Source organism: Mustela nigripes, chromosome X (genome assembly GCF_022355385.1).
Source record: "Mustela nigripes isolate SB6536 chromosome X, MUSNIG.SB6536, whole genome shotgun sequence".
Lineage (NCBI taxonomy): Eukaryota > Metazoa > Chordata > Mammalia > Carnivora > Mustelidae > Mustela > Mustela nigripes.
In genome coordinates, this window is record NC_081575.1 from 77,939,843 (window position 1) to 77,963,874 (window position 24,032).

General features: G+C 37.3%; 1 protein-coding gene across 1 annotated transcript in view; it reads left to right on the forward strand.

The window, feature by feature from the left end:
* WNK3 (WNK lysine deficient protein kinase 3) overlaps positions 1-24,032 on the forward strand; it is a 169,660-nt gene that overhangs the window by 134,575 nt on the left and 11,053 nt on the right. Inside the window, exons 14-21 of the mRNA XM_059385248.1 lie at positions 1,780-1,935; positions 2,017-2,068; positions 3,321-3,458; positions 3,833-4,776; positions 9,982-10,072; positions 10,627-10,757; positions 11,297-11,919; positions 15,112-15,323. Of these exons, the coding sequence (XP_059241231.1) occupies positions 1,780-1,935; positions 2,017-2,068; positions 3,321-3,458; positions 3,833-4,776; positions 9,982-10,072; positions 10,627-10,757; positions 11,297-11,919; positions 15,112-15,323 (2,347 nt within the window). The remainder of the gene's footprint in view (positions 1-1,779; positions 1,936-2,016; positions 2,069-3,320; positions 3,459-3,832; positions 4,777-9,981; positions 10,073-10,626; positions 10,758-11,296; positions 11,920-15,111; positions 15,324-24,032) is intronic.

A 24,032-nucleotide genomic window follows, 5' to 3' on the forward strand; every position in this document is an offset into this window, starting at 1 on the left:
TAGCTGATCTCCGGCTAGCTGAAGCAGTCTCAGCTTGCTACTTCTCCGCCATCTTGACTCCTCCCCAGGGTACCATTAGTTTTTAAGATTTGCACAGAACTATACTACTTATAACAAAAAGTAAGTCACTCTAACTTCTTTCATTTCAGTATATTTATCTCTAAAATATGAGGGGTTTTTATTAAGAGGTCAATGTTTCTTATTCCAGGCTGCATGTTAAAGTCATCTTAAGAGCTTTTTACAAACAAATCCATTGCCTAGATCCCTAATTAAATCAGAATCTTTGGATATAAGGCCTAAGCAGGTAATTCTATTGGGTTAGGTACTGATATGTCATCTTACAAATAGGTCCTTATTTATTTATTTATTTATTTTAAAAAGATTTTATTTATTTATTTGACAGAGAGAGATCACAAGTAAGCAGAAAGGCAGGCAGAGAGAGGAGGAAGCAGGCTCCCTGAAGAGCAGAGAGCCTGATGCGGGGCTCGATCCCAGGACCCTGGGATCATGACATGAGCAGAAGGCAGAGGCTTTAACCCACTGAGCCACCCAGGTGCCCCATAAATAGGTGTTTAAATAATAGTCATCATTTCTTTTAGTTTTCATATTTTCTTTGAATTGTTAGGTTAAGTTAGTTGTTTTGCCCTTTTTGAAATGCAGATCAATAAGGGTAGAAGGAAGAGTAGTTCATGCTTTTTTTTAATAGCCTTTATTTTTTTAAATTTATTTTCAGTATTCCAGAATTCATTGTTTATGCACCACACCTAGTGCTGCATGCAATACGTGCCCTCCATAATACCCACCACTGGGTTCACCCAACCTCCCACCCTCCTCCCCTCCAAAACCCTCAGATTGTTTCTGCCAGTTTTCTTTAGATGTGCATTCCTGAAGAAAAAGAATTAAGCATTTTTAAAGTTAATAATGTTGTTAGTTCTGCTTCTTGTTTTTGTTTTGTTTTCAGTAAATAGTTCATTGATCTAATAATTGTTACACAGGAAATAAAACTGAAATTCTTTAGTAATTTAAAAAAATTAACATATAATATATTATTTGCTTCAGGGGTACAGGTCTGTGATTCATCAGTCTTACACAATTCACAGCACTCACCGTAACACATATTCTCCCCAATGTCCATCACTCAGCCACCCTATTCCTTCCACCCCCAACTCCAGTCTAGTTCTGCCTCTTGTTTAACATGTTTTCTGAGTTCTCCAGGCCTTTAGAGATGTTCATTTTGTGATTTAAAAAACTTTTGGGTTTGGACATCTTAGTGGTAATCATAAACATTTTCTCAGTTATGTTCCTCAAATGATAATTTATAGAATGTGAGATGTTTTTTTAAATGCTGGCTTTTTCTCTGGTAGGTGGTACCAATCTGACAAACATCAATGGTCTCAAAATAAGAACAAGTTAATGTTTTACGTGGCATTTTAGTGTGGTCATTTTTTTAAAAGATTTATTTATTTATTTTAGAGAGTGCATGAGCGCCAGCGGAGGGAGGGGCAGAGGGAGAGCATCTCAAGCAGACTCCCTGTTGAGTGTGGAGCCTGATGCTGGGCTTGATCTCACGATCCTGAGATCATGACCTGAGCTGAAACCAAATGTTGGACACTCAGCTGACTAAGCCACCCAGGTGCCCCAGTGCTGGTTGTTTTTAATTCTCTTGTGGCTTTTGTATATAATACTCAATTTTCATTTAATTTTCTTTAAGATAGTCACCATTGATATAATATCACAATCTTGAAGAAACTAAATAGACTTACTTTTACTTTTGGACAGGTTGAAGATAACTTTGTGCTAGAAAGTGAGAAAGAAAAATTTGTAGAAGAATTGAGGGCTATTGTAGGTCAAGCCCAGGAGATCCTTCATGTCCACTCTGCTGCAGATAGAGCCATCGGAATTGACTCTATTATTGTGGAATCCAACAATAGCCAAGTAAGAGCAGTTGCTTAGCAAATAGGTCTTCTCAGATATATATCAGGAACTTCTTTATTTATTTGTTCATTTTTAATTCAGACAGGATCATCTGAACAAGTACAGATAAATTCTGCATCCACTCAAACCAGCAGTAAGTATATTTCATAAAATTTACCATGTGGCTTTTGAAGCAACACATTTGGAAACTTTAATTTATGTATCTTCATTGAGAAAGATACTAGCCCATAAAGGAAGTTCATAAATTGTTAATGTAGGTTTACCCACACTTGGTAAGGCCTTTTCAGCCCAGATGTAAGAAGGAAAATCATTCTCCAGATTTTCTTCAAGTGTTGGTTCTTTATCCAATTAATTGATTTCTGAGTCATTGCATGGTATGTTATCAGAAAGGCAGTCGCAGTTCTGATGACCTTTAATGGCTTTACTGTTTGAAGTTAATTGGTAAGTTGGTTTTTTAAACCACTGATATGATGTGGACAGTACCTTTCTTAACTAATATCACTATGTTCTAAGTTTGCCTCGTGTTTTAATACAGTCATTTATATTTTGATTTCCTTCCACCTGCTGTGATCACTGATAAGTTTTTGTAAATCAGTTACTAGCTAAACTTCCAGGGACTAAAAAATGGGTTCTTCTGTTTTCTTTTCTGATGACTTTATCTCTCCATTCTTTTCAGCTCTGGTCATGGTTATATTTAGAGTATCTGGGAGGGGGCGAAGAGCCATAGACAAATGAGGACCTGTGAAGGAATTATAACAACATGAAGAAGCAACAGGTGGTGTGGGAGTCATGAAACCAGATACCATTACCCTGAAATTTACTTTGTGTTAGGATGCCAGGGTCCTCCTCTGTTCTTTCTTGCTAGGGGGAATTTGAACAGATTTCTGAGTGATAAAGTATGGTAAAGTTTACAAAAAGAATTACTTATTTGAATGAATTTACAAAGTAGGAGTAAAGATGTAGGGACTTTATTTTTAAGTTGTCATATAGTAAAATTGATTTTTTTCTTTTGGTGTATAGTTCTGTAACTTTTAATACCTATAGAATTGGGTAAGCATCATCATAATCAGGATGCAGAACAGGAGATAGAGGTTTTATTGGAGAAAATGCTTTCCATTTTTCCCCCAAAATGTGCCCTCTTCTAATTGCTATTGCTATAATGTTTGTTTTCATAGATTTAAAAAATCCTTCCCTAATAATATCTTGTGCTTAGTTCTTTAGAGTATTTGCCTGCGTTGGGAGGTCTGGTCTTATAAATTACACATATCCTAATGCTGTTGGAAATGGAGATACAAGACAAATTGGTGTTTTAACCTGGTTTCCTTAATAGGGTAAACATGTTGACAATAGCTTAGCATATTGATTTTTGTTAATTCTTTTTACAGATGAATCTGTTCCACAGTCATCCCCAGTTGGTCGGTGGCGATTCTGTATCAATCAAACAATAAGAAACCGTGAGGCTCAATCACCTCCTACTCTTCAGCAGTCCATATCTACAGTTCCTGGGCTGTCTCTGCTTCCTGGTAAGTGTTCATTGTCTGCCAGCTTTCTCCAGACTTGGAGGGGTTACAAGATATATACCATATCTTTAATTTGTGTTCATGGATATTGTATTCTTATGAGAATGTTCATAATAATTTTTGAAGGTGTTATTGTTAGGGTCTAACTTAAGCCATTTTAATAGGTAATATTTTTAAATATAGTATTTATGGGAAAAAAATAAAAGGTTTTTATTCCTTGACAGGTTGAATTCTGTGTATTTTGAGTCTTATTTACAAGACTTATACACACAGGTTCTTGTTTGTCCCTTGCTCCTCTTGTCCCCTTTGAATTTGGTTACTAGTCCATGCTTTGTATTTATTAATATGTGCCTAGCTATTCTTTGTTATTGTTCTAGGTCCAAGAACCACAAGTAATAAGGAAATATCACAGGACACAGTGCCCACTCTAGAAAGTAATCCATGCCAGCGTGTACTTTTTGCCTCCAAATCAGAACTCAAGGATGTAGTTGATGGTAAGATTTCTGAATATGCCAGTGTAGAAACTAAGCAGCCAGCTATATTGTATCGAGTGGAAGATGACAGGCAGATAATGGCACGAGTTACTAGTAGTTCAAGTTATACTGCTACTTCAGTTCGTGCAGTTCCAGTTGAATGTGAGGGACTCACCAACCGAGCAGGCATATTTCTACCTGTATATCCATGTCACCAAGCTGCCAGTCAGGCTGATGTACCTATGGTCCCTCCTGGCGAGTCAACTCAGATTGCTGGTAACTCTGTTACAACTCTGGCATTTGTATCTGATCAAAAGCCTCAATCCTTAGCAGTGCAGCAGCCAACTATGGATGCAGAGTTTATTTCCCAAGAAGGAGAAACCACAATGAACACTGAAGCAAGTTCTCCTAAGATGGTCATTCCCACTCAGACCCCTGGCCTTGAACTGACTACCCTTCTACCCACTACTATCCTGGAATCAGATGGGGAAAGACCTCCAAAAATGGAGTTTGCAGACAACCGAATTAAAACTCTGGATGAAAAATTAAGAAACTTGCTCTATCAGGAGCATAGCATATCTAGCATCTATCCTGAGAGTCAGAAGGATACCCAAAGCATAGACTCTCCATTTTCTTCCTCTGCTGAAGATACGCTTTCATGCCCAGTGCCAGAAGTCATAGGCATCAGTCACAGTGGAATTCAAGATAGTCCTGCACAGTCCCCTAATTTTCAGCAGACAGGCTCTAAGATTCTGTCCAATGTGGCTGCAAGTCAGCCTGCTAACATATCAGTATTCAAAAGGGACCTGAATGTGATAACTTCTATACCCAGCGAATTATGTTTACATGTAAGTATCATTCTTTCTAATCAATTTCTTACCCTTATTCTTTTAAAGAAATTCCTTCTTTCCTAAAGTTATATCCTTTGAAATGAAATTGTCTATGTCTTAAGATTCTGAGGTCACAGGTTATTTAAGAAGCTCATGACTTTGGCTGCAGGTGCCCAGAATTTCTAGATGGAGACGACTGAAGTATCTTTGGTGAGAGAGCCCTCTGGTGAATTAGCTAGGAACCTGCAAGGATGTCTTTTTTTGTATTCGTGACAACAGGACTGATTCATAGATTGTTTTAGTAGGTAGGAAGAACTGACTTTTAGATTTCCAGTTAAAAGTGCATGGTCTCAATTTCCTTTCTTAAAAGTTTATGCTTCTAGTTTAATCTTGTTTGGTGGGTTTTATTTGAAAAAAAAATTATTTTTTAAAATTTAAATTCCAGTTCACCTCTAGTCTAATATTAGTACAGGTGTACAATATAGTGATTCAGCACTTCCTGCTGTGATCCAATACCCTGCGCTTATCACAAGTGCCCTCCTTAATCCTGATCTCCTATTCAGCCCATCCCTCCACCCACCTCCCCTCTCTGGTTCTTGGTTTTCCTCTTCCCCTACCCTGAGTTCATTTGTTTTGTTTCGTAAATTCCACATGAGTGAAATAATATGGTATTTTTTTTAAGTTATGTACATAGGAACTTAATTTCCCTTTTCTATTCCTTCAAATCACAGGGGTAATGACTATTTGGTGTTTATCTAGTATTTGGCACTTAACCTTCTTAAGCTTACATGGATCTTTTTACATCCCTATAACTTTTTATTTACAAAAATAGGATTGCGCTATATGCATATTGGTCTGCAAATTTATCTTTTCATTTTATAGTATATCATAGATATATTTCTAAATCTTCACCACTGTATCTCTTTATTATTGTTATTATTATATGAGTATCATATGTGTGTATGTAAAGTAAAATCCATCCCACTTCCAAACCTATAGACACAGCTGTTAATGAATCTTTGCAGACATAGTTTTAACTAACATACAGATATTTGTATAATCATACTTCTTTTTTTAAAGGATTTTATTTATTTATTTGAGAGAGAAAGAGAGCATGAGCTGGGGGAGGGAGCCCCACCCGGGGCTCAATCCCCACCCAAGATCATGACCTGAGCAGAAGTCAGATGCTTAACTGATTGAGCCACCCAGGCGCCCCAGTCATACCTCTTTATTACATATTTACAAAGATATAGATAGATATGTTTTTATACATATACTTCTCTATGTTCATGTGCTATTCTGCATTTTTTTCCAATTATGAGCATTTATCCATGTTGGTACACATAGTTCCACCTCACTTATGTTTTTTAAACAATGGCGTAATATTCCAGTGAATAGATACAACATTAAGATTTATATTGTTGTAAACTAGTATTCTAAATTATATAGTTGATATATAAACAGGAAAGCAATTCAGAAGAATAGAAAATTAAAAGTAATTATGTTAACAACTTCTATACCCTTTTCTACTCCCCAAACACTGTTCAGTTCCTGGTTTTAATTCTTGAAGTCATTGCCATTAATAACTTGTAAATAATATACTTATTCATCTATCTTTTGATTGAATACTTTTAGATAATACCTAATAATTCACTACTATGAAGGGTGAGGAAATTATTATATTTTCCCTTTCTTCTTTCCCACATACCTGCTAATTTTTATCACTTGTATTGCTTTGTAACACTGGCAAAGTTTATAACATCTACATTTTTTTTTCTGTAATATTGGTTGTGCTTTGTCTGTGGGTTGATTTGAAGAATTGAAGGTCAGTAAACAGCATTTATATTATAATTATATTGTTATCTGATGATCATGTAAGATGATTACAACTATTAAAAATGAAAAATGATTTTCTGTCATTTAAATTTTTTTGCTCAGAGGACACTATCATGTCAAGGTCAAATGGATTCTTTTGTCTAAGCGTCCGTTGCTACTTCTGGATCAAACTTACTTGCCACTATTTCTGGTGTCCTAGAATTCCTTCCTCCCCTACCCCAAAATGCTTCAATGAGTAATATTTTTAAATTTGTTGCATGGGTGACTAATTTGGGTATTTTTTTAAGTCCAAAAATGCCTTTATTGCTTCACACTTGATTAAGTATACATGGTAGGGTCATTTTGAGTTAATTTTTGTATATGGTGTAAAATAAAGATTCACCTTCATTCTTTTGCATCTGACTATCCTATTGTTCCAGTACCATTGTTATTCTGTTTGTTTTTATTATAAATGGAATTGTTTTCTTAATTACCTTTTCAGATTTTTCATTGCTAATATATAGAAATACAACTATTTTTTGTGTTGATGTTGTATCCTTCAATTTCGCGGAGTTTGTATATCATTTTGTATTTTCTGTATAATATATAAGATCATATTGTCTGTAAATAGAGATAGTTTATTTCTTCATTTGCTGCTTTTCTTATCTATTAACTTTTCACTGTCTGCTTTCTATCTCTTTGTCCTTTTGCTTTTTGTACTGGAAGAATTTCTCAATTTTTAAGCTATTTCCAGTCTCCTATTCAGCTGTTTCTTTATGTCAAGGATTCTGTTATTCTTTTTTTATTTTAATTTTTTTTTTCATTTTTTTTAGAGAGGGGAAGAGAAGGGCAGAGGGAGAGGGCTCCATACCCAACACAGAGCCCAACATGGGGCTCGATTTCACAACCCTGAGATCATGATCTGAGCTGAAATCAAGAGTTGGATGCTTAACCCAGTGAACCACCCAGAAACCCTTAGGATTATATTTTTAATTTCCAGTAACTGTAGTTCATAATTTTTCTTATGCTTGTATTATCTTCACACATATTTCTGGAGATATTAAAGTCTTATTCTATGTTATTGATGCTATTTCAAAACTTGGCTATTCTTCTTATTGAATTTAGTGTTTTCTTTCTTTCTTAAAGTTTTTATTTATTTACTTTTTATGTAGGCTCCACACCCAATGTGGGGCCTCAACTCACGACCCTGAGATTAAGGGTCACATGCTCTACTGACTGAGCCAATCAGGTGCCCCTAATGTTTTCTTATAGTGTTGACTTCCCATAAGTGTTTGGTGATTCTTAGACTCATTTTTTCTTTTTCCCCTGTACGATTTCTTGTTTGTCTCTCTAAATGCTATATATAATTGTTGTTGTAGCCTTCCTCCAGTAATGGTGGGAAAGGCATTGAACATGCTTCTTAGCTCTGAACATTACTGCTTTTCTTGAAATGCTGCCTAGAAGGTAGCTTAATCTTCTTCAAAGGTGGAAGGGCTTTCCCTTCCTTCTGGATGTTGTCTCCTTCCTATGTTGCTGGTTGGGCCACAAACATTTTCTTCTCACCACTCTTATTTGGGAGCAGATGCCTCTGCTGTCTTTTGCTTGCTGTGGAGATAGGGAAGGAAAGAAGAACTGCCTGGCTATTCTTTCTTTGGTACCCCAACCAGTTTACTCTCCCATTCAGTGAGTAAGTCAAGATCTCTCTTTGTGAAGCCCAAATTCTAGTGGGAGAAGATAGATCCTAAACAAATAAATAAAGAAAAAGGCTATGATAGAATGAGTAGGGGATTACTTTATATAGCGTAGTCAGGGAAGAACTTGTGTATGGTGGTAACAGTCATGGGTGGAGACCTGTTCAAGGAACCAAAAGAAGTCCAGAAAGTAGGAGAGTGTTAGGAGATGATGTTGAGGTAGATAGGAGACTGATTGCGGACAGCTTTGTAAGCATTCTAGCCAACCACTCTTCCCTTTGGTTGGCCAGGGCTTGCGCTCACTGCCTATATCTGCCACCCAAGTTTGCAGCATATTTTTTTAAAGATTTTATTTATTTATTTGAAAGGCAGAGATCACAAGTAGGCAGAGAGGCAGGCAGAGAGAGAGAGAGGAGGAAGCAGGCTCCCTGCTGAGCAGAGAGTTGGGTGTGGGGCTTGATCCCATGACCCTGGGACTATGTCCTGAGCCAAAGGCAGAGGCTTAACCCACTGAGCCACCCAGGCGCCCCAAGTTTGCAGCATTTTGAAAGTTACTGCCTATGTCATGGGCTTCTTTTTCCTCCTCTAGTCATATATACATGTGTCTATGCCTGTTTTTTTCTGTCATATCTATGGATTTGGACTGATAAGGTAGACTAGAACTTGTGCTTAACTCACCATCTTGATCCAGGTATTACTTATTAAAAAATTTTCTGTAATTTCAGTGGGACCAATGCAACATTTTCTAAATTTAATATTATTGAGAATTTTTTTCTCTTCATGACAGTAGCATTATTACTAGTTCAGAAGGAGATTTTTTTTCCAAAATAGGACTTCAGAAAATAAGAACTGATTGTTCAGAATTTTAATAAATGCTGACCTGCCCTGAGTGTTAATGCTTATTCAAGACTCCAGTGTACTTAATGCCACTTACGCTATCTTCCTGCAGACAAATGCTGAATCCCATTCTTTGAACTTTGTAATACTCATTTAATTTTCTAGATTAGTAGAGACCAATCTCATGTTCCCAAAGTTGTATACTTTTGTATTAACTGTTATAGAGGATTTATTTTTAAAGTACTCATTTAGAATACAACAGTTAATTCTGACATTTTGTTGGGAGGGATGGGAGGCAAGAAGAGGAAAGTGATTTTATAGTGAGCTGTGGCCTGATGTTAACAATTTTTATAGCAAGAATTTGAAATAATTTCAAGGTCCATTGTAAGTTTCTACGTGCTGACATAAAGTAAGAAATTTGACTTGGTAGTATTTCTCTATAAATCTAAATGCCTAGAAAGCTTTTTTCTATGTTATCATAGGTGTTAGGTATCTTTAACTCTCTCAAATAATATGAGCATAAATGAAAGTTTCATTTTAAGAGCATAGGGTTTCAGTAACCTTTTTTTAGTAAATGAAGCATATGAAGGAAATAATTTTAATTTCAGTTTTCAAAGTTGCTGTAATGAAAAATATTCTAGGGTAGAAGGTTAATATTCTGCTCTTTATTTGTCTGAAGTCCAAATAATACTTTTAAAGAAAGGAGAAGGATTAATTCCGCTAAGTTGAATACTTCAGATTCACTCTGATATGCAGGTATACATAGCATTCCATTTTTGATTACTGATTAGTCCATGCAAGAAAGTCCAATGATATAAACAACTGCTTCACCTTACCTAAATTATTACTATTTTGGTTTTTCTCTTTTTGTCTCCACTAGGAGATGTCCCCAGATGCTTCACTGCCAGGGGATCCAGAGGCCTATCCTGCTGCTGTGTCAAGCGGTGGAGCCATTCATCTGCAGACAGGAGGTGGATATTTTGGCCTAAGCTTTACTTGTCCTAGTCTCAAAAATCCTATTAGCAAGAAATCCTGGACTCGCAAATTAAAAAGCTGGGCATACAGGCTACGGCAGTCAACCAGCTTTTTCAAGAGATCAAAAGTCCGTCAAGGTAGTGTGCTTACAGTCAGGGACATAGACTAGGTAACATCACTTTTCATTTACTTCTGTTTTTCTTTTTGTTTGTTTGTTTGTTTGTTCATATACAAACCTTACCACTTTTTTCACATAGCCCATGTCCGTGACGTGTCCCATTAATGTCATTGCCACTTTGCTTTTCCTTTTGTAACTAATTTGGTTTTACAGTTATTCATTTCATGTAGATACTAAGTCTTGGGATAAATCTTACAATGTCTGATTTTGAGTTAGGGACTTCTGCAGTGTTGCTTATTACATTAACACTTTTTAATTATTTAGCAGGGGTTAAGCTTTTTCTACTTTTCTTCATTTTTTTGGTAATGTAAACAAATTTAGTCTTAACAAACAATTTTCTCTTTTCTGCTTACAATTGTGCAAAACTTGCAGTGGAAACAGAAGATATGAGATCAGCAGTTGCTCCTGATCCCATTCCCCTGACGGGAGAGTCCATGGCTGATACTAGGGCTTTGAGTAGATGTAAAGCAATGAGTGGATCATTTCAGCGGGGTCGGTTCCAGGTTTGTGTGTTTGGCTGAATCTTTATCTATAAGGGCATTGTAAAAGAGAATAGCATTGGAAATCTTGGTATTTAAATAGTACTTATTTTGAAGGTAGATTATTGTCATATTTAATTTTTTCCCCTTACACACATCCCTTACCTTTTGTAGGCTTTGAGTTAAGTCTAAAGAAATGGCGATTTTAGTAGTGGAAAAGAGCACAGAAATGAGTCATCATTTCTCAGTGGGTGGTTGGGTCACCTTTTTTAATAAATCTATTTCTTGTCCTTTAGAATCTCAGTAACTTGAATTATTGAATTTTTTTAAATTACAGAATTTTGTTTGAGCAATTTGAAGCCAACTCTCCTTATCCAGGGGACCTAATTGAAGGACTTTGAAAATGAGAATTATAAATGGGGTTTTTAGGTTTGGGTGTTATCGATGTGTGTACATCACAGCAGACCATTCACTTGTCTGTGCCATATTTTGATATTGAATTTCTTTGTGGGTTTACTCTTTGGTTAGATAGAGCCAACCACTTTTGCCTTTTTGTATCTCAGGTGATTACAGTTCCTCAGCAGCAGTCAGTGAAAGTGACATCTTTTGGAATAGAACACACACCAGTATTCAAAAAAATGACAACCCATTCTAGTGAAGAAGCTCTAGTCTTTATGGACAGAGCAAAGCCTCAGTTAGTGGAAATGGAACATGCCATGCACAATCCACAAACTTTACTTTCTTCTCAGAAGTTACAAGCTCTTCATGAGACCTTCAAAGAAGGGAAAAGAATTCCCAAACAAGGAGACAACTTCTTATCATTTAGCACAGTGTGTGAGACTGATGTATCTTCAATGACCCCAGAAAAAGAATTGGAGGAGAACTCAGCCACGGGAAGTAGTATGCATTCTGGACATGAACTGTTGCTTAAAGAGAGAGAGATACTTACTGCTAGTAAACAGCCTAGCTCTGATAGTGAATTTTCAGCCACCCTTGCTGGCAGAGGGAAGTCAGTGGCAAAGACTGGTCCAGAGAGTGATCAGTGCTTACCCCTCCATGAAAAAAAAGCCTATAACCAAACACAGAGCTCACTCTTCTATTCACCATCTTCTCCAATGAGCAGTGATGATGAATCAGAAATAGAGGATGAGGATTTGAAGGTGGAGCTTCAGAGATTACGAGAAAAGTAAGATTGTTTCCCTTTTGTCACAAATCTGGTTGCCTGGATTTTTATAGAACTAAGTATTTGACTGATAGCTAATTTACAGTTGGTAACATTAAAAAAAAAAAGACTTATTTATTTATTTGAGAGATAGAGCACATGTGTGCACAGGGAAGGGGCAGAGAGAGAATCTCCAGCAGACTCCATGCTGAGCATGGAGCCCAACATGGGGCTCAATCTCATGACCCTGATATCATGACCTGGGACAAAACCAAGAGTCAGATGCTTAACTGACTGAATCACTCAGGTGCCCCATGATTGGTAACATTTTAATGATTGAAAAATTTTGATGATTGACAAAGATAGCATCAGATCTCACAGGTTAAGGGCTCAGTCCCACAGATGCCAATCATAAGTCCAAGTAGTATTAACCTATGCTTCTGACCAACCTGTTGTAAATCAAAGGTTCCCACAAGCCCTTCTTTGGGTTCAATTAATTTACTAGAGCAGCTTACAGAGTCAGGAAGAACAGTTTACTTACTAGGTTATCAGTTTTTTTTTTTTTAAGATTTAATTAATTTATTTGACAGAGAGAGAGATCACAAGTAGGCAGAGAGGCAGGCAGAGAGAGATAGGGAAGCAGGCTCCCTGCCAAGCAGAGAGCCCGATGCGGGGCTCCATCCCAGGACCCTGAGACCATGACCTGAGCCGAAGGCAGAGGCTTTAACCCACTGAGCCACCCAGGCACTCCAGGTTATCAGTTTCTTATAAATAAAAAGGACACAACTGAGGAACAGCCAGATGGCAAGGTATAGGGAAGGGGACATGGAGCTTCCATGCCTTCTTAGGAGTGCCACTGTCCCAGCACCTTAATGTTTTTACCAACCTGGACCCTCTCTCAGCCCTACAGCTAAGGGATTTTTATGGAAACTTCATTATGGTAGGCATGATTGATTTAAACCATTGGCCACTGATGATTAATTCAATCTCTTCCTTTTGTCTCAGAGGTAGAGTGTGAGGGGCTGAAAGTCCCATGCTCTTTTCACTTGGTTGGTTCTCCTGGCAATCTGCCCCCATCCTTAGGGGCTGTTTCGAACGTCAGTTCATTAATATAAACTCAGGTGTGATTCCAAGAGCCTTGTTTTAAATAGTAAGATTCCTTTCACCTTTATCACTCTGGAACTACTTCAGGAACTGGAGCTATTTGAGGACAATAGACCAAATATTAAAAGAAAAGATTCTCTGGGCACCTGGGTGGCTCAGTCGGTTAACCATCTGCCTTTGGCTCAAGTCATGATCCCAGAGTCCTGGGATCAGGCCCTGCATTGGGCTCCTTGCTCAGCGGGAAGTCTGAATCTCCCTCTCCCTCTGCTGGCTGCTCTCCCTGCTCATGCTCTCTCTCTCAAATAAATAAGTAAAAATCTTTAAAAAAAGATTCTCCTATTGTTTTTTATAGCTTAAGAAATTACTAGGGTTTTAGGAGCTATATTCCAGGAACAGGGATAAAGACCAAATATATATATATATATATATATATATATATTTTTAATATAAATCACAGTATCACAGCAATAAAAAAGCACACAAAATAATCTCTTATTTCTCATGCCCTAATCTTATTTCTCAGAGGCAACCACTGTGAACTGTTTGGTATATATCTTGCCTATCATTTTTCTGTGCATTTATAAATATATACTTTTTGCCTTTTATGAAAGTGAGGTCATAATATACATGTTATTCTACAGTTTTTTTACTTAATTGTTGCTTAAATGTACATATATGTACATGTTTATATAGATAATCTTTATTCCATATATTAGAATAGCCACTTAAAGTTTATTTAATCCCTCATTAATGGACATTTCAGCTTTATTCCATATTTTGCTTATGTAAACAATGTTGAAGTAAACAGCCTTATAATTTTCACATACTTATGTGAATATTTTTGTTGGATAGACACCTAAAAGTAGAATTTCTGGGTTAAAAGTTATATATACTTTAAATTGATAGATACCGCTAAAATTGTTGTTCAGGTGGCTCTATTTTATTCACCAAACAAATATATGTGAAAGTGGGGTGCCTGGCTGGCTCAGTCAGTAGAGCATGTGATTCTTAACCATGGGATCATGAGTTCCAGCCCCACATTGGGCATAGAGATTACTTTAAAAAAGAAAAAAAAAAAAATATATATATATATATATATGAAAATACCCGTATTCTCACTTCTTAACAACATTGGACTGGATATTATTTATCCTTTTAGTTTTATTCCAATCAGATGAGTTAAAAATATTTCTTAAGAAATAATTGTATTCTCCTAATTAATAGTGAGGTTGTTCATATCTCATATTTATTGCCTGCTTGTATCTCCTTTTTGGAGTCACCTTCTCATATTCTTTCCTCTTTTTCCTTACAAGGTTGTTTCTTTTTTTCTTAGTGATTTTTTAAACAGATTTTATGTATTTATTTGAGAGAAAGAGAGAGAGCGAATAAGCATGACTGGGGGTGGTGAGCAAAGGGAGAGGGAGAAACAGATTCTCCACTGAGCAGAAAGCCCGATGCGGGCTCGATCCCAGGACCCTGGGAACAGGACTTGAGCTGAAGGCAGCCGCTTAACTGATTGAGCCACCCAGACGTCCTTTTCATATTGATTTTTTTTAGAAATTATTTGTATATCCTGTATATTAACCTTTTAGTATATGTTGCAAATATTTTGTTATTTATACTTGCAACATAAATAAGGAGAAGGTTAATATTAGCAATACTCTGTGACTTTAAATTGTATTTCATTGTCTTTCACTATATTGAAGTTTTAAAGATTTTTAAAAATTTATTTATTCATGACAGACAGACAGAGGCAGAGGAAGAAGCAGGCTTTCTGCTGAGCGGGGAGCCAGATGCAGAGCTCCATCCCAGGACCTTGGGATCCTGACCTGAGCCGAAGGCAGATGCTTAATGGACTGAGCCATTAGGCACCCTATATTGAAGTTTTAGAAATTTGTTTTTGTCACTTTGTTCACTTTTTTCTTAATCTCTGGTTAGTTTAATGTTGAGCTTAGGAAGGCATATCTCATCCTAAAATTGTGAAGATTCTGTATTTTCACATTGTTAATCAAAATTCCTTGTTAAACTTGCCTTGTATTGTTGTAGATGTTTCTGGAGTCATCTGTATGGTGCCAGTGCTATTAAAATGCTTTCTGCGTTATTTTCATTTAGACACATTCAGGAGGTGGTAAATCTTCAAACTCAGCAGAATAAGGAGCTGCAGGAGCTCTATGAACGTCTTCGGGCAATTAAAGATAGCAAAATCCAATCATCAGAGGTTCCTGGGCCACCTTCATCACCACGGAGACCAAGATCTTTCAAAAGCAAACTTCGTAGCCGACCACAGTCCTTGACACAGGTGGATAGTGGCACAGCTGCTGCAGGTAAATCAGTCTTAAAAGTGATTTTAAAAATCTGGTCAAATATCAGCAAAGTAAGAAATATAATGATGATATAATTATTTCTTACTTTTTATAATTTATTTCTTATTACACTAAGATGCTTTAAAGAAGTACACATTATCCTAAGATTCTTTTCTACCTTTTTTGATAAAAATTCTTTTGTGAAATTATGGTGAGGCTAAATGATAGATTTTGTAGAGAAGATGAGTGTGTTCTATGTTTTCATTTGGAAAACAAACACCTGGAAGCCCAACTTCAATCCTGCAAATAGGGTTGTTTTTTTTTTTTATATTTCAGGTTTTTAATTTTTTAATTTAATTTTATTTATTTATTTGACAGACAGAGATCACAAGTAGGTAGAGAGGCAGGTAGAGAGAGAGGGAAGCAGGCACCCTGCTAAGCAGAGAGCCCGATGTGGGGCTCAATCCCAGGACCCTGGGATCATGACCTGAGCCGAAGGCAAAGGCTTTAACCCACTGAGCCACCCAGGCACCCCATCAGGTTTTTAATTTTTAATAGTTATTTCCTGATTCCAAAAATATTTTTAGGAAATTTTAAAAAGTACAGAAATACATTGTTATTGTTGCCACTGATAATTATTAATACATACTACAGGTTTCAAAGCATAGTGTAAATTGGCTGCATCTCAGTCATTAAGCTAATTATTTAATTCTTCGGTCTCTTTAATGTTCATTATCCCATCTCTAACATCTCTAACTCAGAGCTGGGATATTTTCTACTTTCATAGCCAGTTCCATGGAAGAGAGATTTTTTTTTTCTTTAGCAAATATAAAAGAATGCAGCCAAATAACTAAGTCTGTGTTCAAATAATTTTTTTAAAGATTTTATTTATTTATTTGACAGAGAGAGATCGCAAGTAGGCAGAGAGGCAGGCAGAGAGAGAGAAAGGGAAGCAGGCTCCCTGCTGAGCAGAGAGCCGGATGTGGGACTTGATCCCAGGACCCTGAGATCATTACCTGAGCTGAAGGCAGCAGCTCAACCCATTCAGCCACCCAGGCACCCCTGTTTTCACATAATTTTTAATTAATTCTGAATATATTTGTATATTACTGTTAGCAGTACATTATGCAAACAGTTTTTAAAATGTTAGCAATCATTGGGAGCTAGAGTTTGTTGAGTTTGTAGCTAACAAAGATAATCTTAAAAATACTGTCATGTTCTATGTGTTGTAAGAGATAATTGTTTCTTATTTATGAGACTATTAGAAAAATGTACTTCTTTTGATTTGAAAATAGAGTATCAGTCTCTTCTTAATAAAGAAGTTGTTTATCAGGTCAGACTTCCTGGTTACATGTGCATATTTAAGTGAGGGTTGATGGTGAACTATGAGGATATACGTAAGATGGCAACAGAATTTGTGGTAGACAGAATAATGGCCCCCAAACATGTCTTTGTGCAAACTTTTGGAAACTGAGACTATCTTTGGTTATATGGCAAAGGGGAATGGGGATTGTAGATGGAATTAAGGTGCTAATTAACTGATTTTAAAATAGGAAGATTATCCTGGATTAGGTGGGTCCAATGTAATCACAAGGGTCCTTTAAAGTGGAAAAGGGAAACAGGAGAGAGGGTCAGAGAAAAGATGTAAGGGAGGGGAGCAGTGTCAGATGGATGCAACATTGCTGGCTTTGAAAATGGAGGAAGAGGGCACAAATCAAGGAATTCAGGCTGACTGTAGAAGCTGGAAAAGGCTGGGGAGGGGATCTTCTCTAGAGCCTCCAGAAGGAATGAAGCCCTGCCAACACCTTGATTGTAGTCTGGTGAGACCCATGTTGACTTCTCACCTACAATGCTATAATAAATTTGTGTTGCATTGGTATGGATGTTAGCCACTAATCTATGGTAATCAGTTATAGCAACAATAGAAAAGTAATACCGATCTCAAGAATGGGAACTCTACTTTGTGATCCTCCTAAAGATAGAACTGAAGGGTAATCTTAGATTGAGGGCAACTTTCGGAGTTTAACAGCAGAAGCATGTGGATTTTCAATCTAATACTCTGCCATTAATTGCTATACTTTTAAAAAAAAGATTTAGTTATTTATTTGAGAGAGAAAGAGCCAGTGTGAGAGAGAGCATGAGAGAGAGACAGAGAAAGAGAGAGAACAAGCAGGGTTGAGGAGTAAAGGGAAAAGCCGACTCCTTACCTAGCAGAGCACCTTGACCTGATCTTGACCTGAGTTGAAGGCAGACACTTAACCAAGGGAGCTATCTTTTGTTCTTAAGCGACTTGCTCTTTTTATATAGTTTTTGTTTCCCTAGGACTTTGACTTGCAGATGGCTTTGGTTTGTTATGATGGAAAGCATTCTTTCACTTTCTAATCCCTGCTTAACTGGCTTTTGTCAGATTGCAGAGACAGAAAATGGACTGACCCTGCTCATCTTTTTCCTGCCAAGAGATGGGCCAGAGGCCATCACCTGTCCTATTGTTAAAGGACTTTCTGTAGGTGAACACAGTTCTTGGTCACACCACTTTGAGGAATGAAGAGGTAGAGAAGACAGAGTGGTGGACAGCAAAGCAAGGGGTGTTGAGTTAAAGCAAAGTGATAGTACAGAGCTCCTGAGGAGGGAGGGGACCTGAGAGGGTTGCCACCAGAGTTTCTAAGTCAAGGGTGTTTTATGGGCTGGTTGGTGGGCTGTTTTAATCTGATTAATCCTCCCTGCATCTGTCATCCAATCAGGTTTTTGTCACATGGGAGAGGGTGGCAGGCTCCTTCCAGGATGGTGTAAAATCATTTTAAGGGTAGTTTCCTCTTAGGGCAGAGGGCCCCTTGTCCCTACCTGCTTGCCTTCCAGCTGTCTTTCATCAATATCTGTTGTTGATCCACGGTAGTGAATTTTTTTATTTCAGTTATTGTACTTTTAAACTCCAGAATTTTTTTTTTTTAAATCTTTAAAATTTTAGGCATAGTTTCCTTAAATTTGACTACAGGTTTTGTCTACTAATACCAAAATCTAGACCCCTTTTGGGATGTTTTTGTTGACTTTTTTCTGTATAGGCAGAATTCTTTTCTATTTTTTGCATGTACCTTATTTTGTGATAAAAATTGGACATTATAAATAATACATTGTAACAGCTCTGGTATCAGATTCTCCCACCTTCTTCCCCACCAAGGTCTGTTGTTGTATTTTGTTTGTTTATCATTATTATGGTATTTTCTTACTGATGTTTGTTTACTGATTTTCCAGAATAACTCTGTATTCCCTGCAGTGTATGACCATTCAGTTCTTTGCAACTCTAAAAATGTTTTTATTTTTAAGTCTGGCATGCTGATGTTCACACCTGGGCCAGTATATTTAGTGGTGAGCCAATGATTTTTCAGATTTAATTAAGTGCTTCATCTGTGTGTTTTTGCCAAGGGGATCTCTGAGGGAAGGCACACTTTCAAGCTTCACTTTATAAGACAACCTTTGAATTTATTTCCTGCTTTCTCAGGAACTGAACTTCAGCCAGAATGGAATGATTGGTACTTTCTCCTTTCTCAGGTCTTTCCTGGCATGCCAGACATTTATATTCCCAGGAATATGTCAAAGATTTTGAAAGTTTCCTCTGGTCATCTAATTGTCCTAGAATTCCTTTTTAATTCTAGGCCAGGCTCTTGTGTGCCCCAACTAAATCACAGCTTTACGCATCCAAGTTGTTGGCAGCACTTTCCTATTGTTTCAGTAATGCCCTAGAGGTAGTTCCTAACCCTCCCCCACTTCTTATACCCAGCCTGCCTGGGATGACCTGAGCTCCAAGTGAAACCAAATATCCACCACACTCTAAGAATGGAGGTATTTTTTTTTTAAGGTTTTAAGGTTAGACACAATATTGACTCAGGGGATGGTGCTTTTTAAAAGATTTTATTTATTTGAGTGAGTGAGAGGGAGAAGCAGATGCCCTGCTGAGCAGGGGGCCTGATGCAGAACTCATCCCTAGGGATACTGACCTGAGCCAAAGCAGACACGGCAGATGCTTAACTGACTGAGCCACCAGGCGCCCCTTGGGATGGTACTCTTTTTTTTTTACGATTTTATTTTATTTATTTGACAGACAGAGATCACAAGTAGGCAGAGAGGCAGGCAGAGATGAGGACCAGGCTCCCTGCTAAGCCGAGAGCCTGATGCAGGGCTTGATCCCAGGAGCCTGGGATCATGACCTGAGCTGAAGGCAGAGGCTTTAACCCACTGAGCCACCCAGGAGCCCCAGTTTTCCCAATTATTAACATCCTACATTAGTATGGTATATTTGTCACAACTAATAACCCAATCTTGATACATTAACCAAAGTTCATATTTTACTCTGATTTCCTTAGTATTTACTTATCTTTTATTTTCTGTCCCAGGATCCCTTCTAGGATACCACATTATTAAGTGTTCATGTCTCCTTAAGCTTTTCTTGGCTCTAACAGTTTCTCAGAACTTCCTTGTTTTTGATGACCCTGAAATTTTTGAGGAGTACCAGTCAGCTATTTTGTATGGTTTTGTTTTTGAACTCTTCTTTACTTACTAGCACCAGAAGATGCTCTAGGCTAATTTTGTATATTTCCTGGCCCAGTCTTAGGAACCACCGTTTCCAAAAGGAATCCTAATTCCTTTTACTAGAGAATAAACTAGCTGGCTTCTCCCTCTCTCTTCCCGCCCCATTGATGCGTGTGCTGTCTCTCTCTCTCTCTCTCTCTCAGTCTTTCGCTCTTCCTCAAATAAATAAATAAAATCTTAAAAAAAAAATTCCTTCTATAATGTTAATTTTTTTAGGTAGGAAGTAATTGACCCAGTTTTTTTTTTTTAAGATGTATCCATTTAGTTGAAAGAGAGTGTGCGTGCGCACATGTGCACGTGAATGGAGAGAGGAGCAGAGGGAGATAATCTCAGACTCCCTGCTGAGTGTGGAGCCCTTTGTGGGCTCAATCCCACAACCCATGAGATCATGACCTGAGTCAAAACCAATTGTTGGCTGCCAAACCAACTGAGCCACCCAGGCACGACTGACCCAGTTATTTTTACCTTGTGGTTTCTAGCCTGTCTTCTTTGGTCCATTGTTCCAGCTCAGTTGCATTGCCTCTGTGGTACTCTTTGGATCTTTCCCACATGTGGGTCTCCCAGTGGTCAGTCTCAGTCTTCGGTAGTTGTCTTAGTTCAGTTTTCATGTCTTTGGTGTACTGCATTTTTCATGGCTGAGAGAAAGAAGTATGCTCAAGTGTGCCCCTCATAATAGGAAGAGAGTATAAGGAATCCTGTGCATAAATTTCTCTAGATTCCTGTTTCTTTTTCCCTTGCTGATCCTATCATGCATCTTTTTTGCTATAATAAACTTAACTGTGAATACAGCTATATGTTGAGTCCTTACAACTTTGATTGAATCATTCAATCTGTGAGTGGTCTTCAGGACCCTGAAACATAATTGCATTACATAATTACAATCCTCAAAATAACTCTAAGGTAGGTAGACATTATTGTGTCTGTCTCTTATGGGTAAGAAGACTAAAGTTGGTGAGGTTAAACAACTTTCCTAGGACCTCAGTTCATAAGCGAGGGAATCCAAATCTGTTTAATCCCAAAGACTTGGTTCTTTACTGTTACTGTGCATTGCCTCCCAATACCAGAAATTATGTCTGCAGTGGGTTGAGAGAAGGCAGTGAAAGCTTATAGAGGGTGATAATGGTCTGAGACTGCTACATACAGGATGTAGTATTTGAGTTGATCTTGAAGGATTAATGGACAGGATTACAATTGGTGAAGTGCTGTGGGAAGAGTATTTTCTACAGATAGAATTGCATGGTATAAGCATGCAGATGTTAAAATGCAAGATTTATCTCCAAGAAAGAGAACATAACAGTTGGGTGAAATGGAGTGTTTATGTTAGAATTAGAAGGTTTTTCTTACGTACTTCAAAAAAACTTGTGGCAACTGCCATAGCTTGTCTTTGCTACAGTTTGGTGTAAGATAATGTATCTGATCTAACACATAATTATATATTTAAGCTTAATAACTGAGATAGTATGTTTGTTTAGGGATAATAAATATCTGTTCTGCAGAGATAACCATGACTACTACCAATCACTTTGCCACCTAAACAAGTTAAAAACCCACTGTTGTTAGTACTAAGAAACTCCTGAAGTGGAGGGGGCATTTTGAAGAGAAGAGTGAAATGCTGAAAACAGCATTTAACTGATACTAATCTGGTGGCAGTGTGAAGAATGTATTTACTAGAGCTAGGGAGGCAGTTCATTTAGAACATTGTAATCATAGCATTCCATGTATGAGATGATTAAGAGCTTAGAGAATTGTGAAAGTGAAAATAGGTGAAAGATATTGTGTAGGATGAATTGCCATGATGTGGTGATGACTGGATATTTCTGTTTTTGGTGAGATCCAAATGTTTGGAGTCTGAGTAGTTTGGAGAAAATATGAAAGTTATCATAGAAATATGACATTTAGGTGAACTGTTATGCCAAGACCATGTTAGGTTTCATTCTAACTGAATTGTACTGAATTGAACAATTTATTGATGTCCTAGTGGAAAAACACATTTGGGTTCTGAAATTGGATTGAAGAGGGGTAAAAGTTTGAGATAAGAGATGGGAAAATTTGCAATTGAGTGGTTACTAAAATGATCTGAATGTGGGCATCACCTTGGGGAAAAAAACAAAAAAGAGCAACAAGGACCATACTCTGGTTTTATTCATTTCATTAGTAAGAAATGAATATTAAAGAGCATCTTTGAAGTTTTAAGTAATGTTATAAGTAATGTTGACATTTTTTTAGAACTGTTAAAAACATTTGTATAGTACTTCTTTTCATGTAGGTATTTTCTAGTTCGTGAACTTTAAGTGGTCTTTTATAGTATATGAATAACTCTTAAATGAAATCAATAAGTAATTGTCCTTTCTGTGTGTAAAGTATAGGCACCAGATAATGTTCAAATAACATTTTTTTCTTCTCATATAGCACATTGTTCTTGATAACTTCTGGAAGGTATGTGTGTGCATATCTTTCTGTTGCCTACTTAGGAGTCTTGCTCTAAGTTCTGTTTCATTTCAATACCTGTTTGGTTTGTTAATCATTTCTTAGCACTTGCTGACTGTTGTGCCACTAGTGCACCAGCCATCATTACCATCACTTGAGGGTTCGAAATCACTTGTTCCATCACTTTCCCTTAGTGCAGAAATGTTCTTAAATGAATGACATTCAGACTTAGCTCTATGCAACACATTTGTTTTTTTAGAAAGTAAGGGGAATGAGCACAGAAATACTCCTTAGGAGAAGCTGGGTAGACAAAAACGTTGGCACTAATGTGTATATGGTTCTGGCCGTTGTCTCCATTTTACTCCTACCTGCTGACATTTTTCCAGGGTAAGAAGACACTATTAAAAAGCTTCAGCTCCAGAGTCTTACCCATTTTGTTCTGCTATTTGTTCCATTACTGGAATTGACAGAGAATTAGATGAATGTGCAGAGGGATAACAGGAAAAAAATGTCTTTATTATAGGCTGACTTGTTTTCTTTGGGTTTTAAGTGTTAGAAAAGGAGGGAATTCCATCAAAATTTGTATGTCATTTTGGTATCTCATGGTTGCCCAAAAGGTAGTATACATGATTTTTAAAAAAAAATTTTATTTTTTCAGCCTAACAGTATTCATTATTTTTGCACCACACCCAGTGCTCCATGCAATCCGTACCCTCTCCAATACCCACCACCTGGTTCCCCCCACCCCCCACCCCCTGCCCCTTCCAAACCCTCAGATTGTTTTTTCAGAGTCCATAGTCTTTCATGGTTCACCTCCCCTTCCAATTTCCCTCAACTCCCTTCTCCTCTCCATCTCCCCTTGTCTTCCATGCTATTTGTTATGCATGATTTTTATAAAACTCTTTTGTATATCTGGGGGCGCCTGGGTGGCTTAGTGGGTTAGGCCTCTGCCTTCGGCTCAGGTCATGATCTCAGGGTCCTGGGATCGAGCCCCACATCGGGCTCTCTGCTCACTCAGGGAGTCTGTTTCCCTCTCTCTCTGCCTGCCTCTCTGCCTACTTGTGATTTCTCTCTCTGTCAAATAGATAAATAAAATCTTAAAAAAAAAAACTCTTTTGGGGAGGGTATGTGATTTGGTGAGTGCTGTGAAGTGTGTAAACCTGTTGATTCACAGACCTGTACCCCTGGGGATAAAAATATATGTTTATCAAAAAAAAAAAAATAAAAAAAAAAAAAAAACTCTTTTGTATATGTGAAGATGGTCCAATTAATTCATTAAACTCTTCTTAAACAATTTTCATTAATGTTTTTATTTAATATTTAATCCCCTTGAATCTAAGCTTTCAGTAATACAGAGAATCACAGACTTTGTATAAGCACTCATTCATATCATCATGTTCCTCCGTTTGAAGCAAGTTCCCCATTCATTTCCCAGTGTATTCTGTGGGTTGGTATGGTACAATGGAAAGCACACTGATCTGTCAGGATACCTGGGTTCTAACCCCAGCATATAACCTCCGCTTCTGGATCCCATTCTTCTCATGCAAAAAGTAGAATACTTGTTGAGTCTATATCACAGGCCTGTTAGAAGTTTCAAAAATGATAAAGAAAATTACTTTGAAAATGTTAATATGGAGGCTTCTTGCATCATCTTCAGCAATTTCCGTATTTTTCACAATTAAAAAAGTACCATAACAAATGTACAAGAAATGTTCATGT